The 2,000-nt window shown below is 35.5% G+C and overlaps 1 protein-coding gene across 1 annotated transcript; it reads left to right on the top strand.

The window, feature by feature from the left end:
• Nucleotides 1-57: 57 nt before the first annotated feature.
• Nucleotides 58-467, top strand: LOC124917884 (secreted RxLR effector protein 161-like; the record flags this gene model as incomplete). The annotated part of the gene is made up of 2 exons (XM_047458153.1): nucleotides 58-172; nucleotides 263-467. Coding segments are annotated over exons 1-2 (320 nt in total), but the record flags the coding sequence as incomplete, so codon positions are not given.
• Nucleotides 468-2,000: the final 1,533 nt, after the last annotated feature.

Raw genomic sequence — 2,000 nt, 5'->3', positions numbered from 1 at the left:
TCCCACTTTGTGTTAAGTAAGGATCAGTCTCCTAAGATTGAAAATGAAATAAATGAAATGAAGAATGTGCCTTATTCCAATGCTATATGGTCTGTTATGTATCTCATGATTAGCACTAGGCCTGATATTGTATATATAGTTAGTTTCTTGAGTAGATTTATGTCTAACTCTGGTATGCCTCGTTGAAATGCTTTGAGATGGCTTTTGAGATATCTAAAAACCATTGTTGATGTTGGCTTGACTTTCTCTAAGTGTTCTGTAGGTACTAAGTTGATTGGTTATGTGGATTCCAATTATGCTAATGATAGGGATAATAGAAAGTCTACTACTTCTTATGTGTTTACTTTGTGTGTCTCTTGCATAAGTTGGAAGTCTCAACTTCAACCCATTGTTGCTTTATCTACTACAGAATCTGAGTATATGTGGCTGCCACTGAAACTTTTAAGGAAGCAATTTGGCTTAGGGCAGTTTTTTCTGAAATTAATTTTCTTGACAAAAATGTGGTTGTGTTTTCTGATAGTCAATCTTCTATTCAACTGTGTAAAAATCATTTTTTTTTCATGATAGAACTAAACACATTGATGTTAGGTTTCATTACATTCGGAATATTGTTGAAAAGAGCATTGTTAAGTTAGAGAAAATTCCTTCAGAATTTAATCCTACTGATATGGGTACTAAGTGTTTACCTGCTGAAAAATTTATTTCATGTCAACGGATTTTAAACTTTGACTTAGGGAAAGCTCTTTGAGGTTCGTCCTTTGTGGACATGGCATGCTTTGTGATTTTGCCTTCAATCTTTATGATTTTTCCATGCTTTGTGCTCTTGCGTTTGATCTTTGTGATTTTCGCATGTTTTGTGCTCTTGCATTTGATGTTTGTGATTTTCGCATGCTTTGTTCTCTTGCGTTTGATCTTTGTGATTTTCCCATGTTGTGTGCTATTGCGTTTGATCTTTGTGATTTTCGCATGCTTGTGCTCTTGCGTTTGATCTCTGTGATTTTCGCATGCTTTGTGCTCTTGCGTTTGATCTTTGTGATTTTCGCATGCTTTGTGCTCTTGCCCTTAGTCTTTGTGACACGAGTTTACCTTGGGTATTCTCTTTGTTGCCTCAGTGGTAATAAATTGGCGATGATGTGTCTTGTGATTCCGTGATTGTGTTTTGCACTGTTTTGGGCCAAAGGTGGAGATTGTTGGGTATTGGTTGGCCCAATATTGTGGCACAATCTCTAGTAACCCACCTACTATACTTGACCTAATAATATAAATAGATATTACTCTCTTGGTGGGAGGTTGAGGTCAAATTCCTTTGTGGTGTTTGGAGACTAGAGAAAGTGTTGCCGCCTTTGGTGAGGTAGTGGTGCAACGAAATCAATAAATAAGAGGAACTGAGCCAAACTTCAATCGCATTCACACCTAACATTGAAGATTCAGAGGAACGGGAAGATGAAGAATCGGATAAAGAATAAGAAAAATTAGAGGATGAAAATGAAGAGGAATTAGAGGAAGAAAAATGTAAAGAATCAGAGGATAAAAGCAATGGAAAATTAGAAAATGGAAATAATAGAAAAGAAGTGGAGGAAAGTGAAGAGTAGACTATGAAAGTAGATCGAAGCAACTCAGACAAAGTTGAAGCCAAGGAATGCGTAGGTAAATGTGAAGTTTCTGAAATGATGAAACAAAACTCATTTTATCAAATAAGTGATGGCTCGACTAAAACAAATCTAACTTAATGGAAGGATGTAAACAGAGGGAATAATTATTTCAATGAATCATCATATTCCAAAACTCGAGTCAACAATCAACATCTTGATTTGATATTGGAATCGGTTGAAACTATTGGGATTTAGATTCTCAAATCTGACTTGCTTGAAACAATCGGTAAAACGCAAGAAAGAAGAACATAAGAAGACACAGATTTATAGTGGTTCACTCAAATGAACTACGTCCACTTTAACCGTCACCAGATTTTATTATAAAAAATAAGAAGGAATACATAGTTT

The sequence above is a fragment of the Impatiens glandulifera genome, unplaced genomic scaffold (assembly GCF_907164915.1).
Source record: "Impatiens glandulifera unplaced genomic scaffold, dImpGla2.1, whole genome shotgun sequence".
NCBI lineage: Eukaryota > Viridiplantae > Streptophyta > Magnoliopsida > Ericales > Balsaminaceae > Impatiens > Impatiens glandulifera.
Note: the sequence above shows the minus strand (reverse complement) of the source record. Positions and strands in the feature narration are given on the sequence as shown.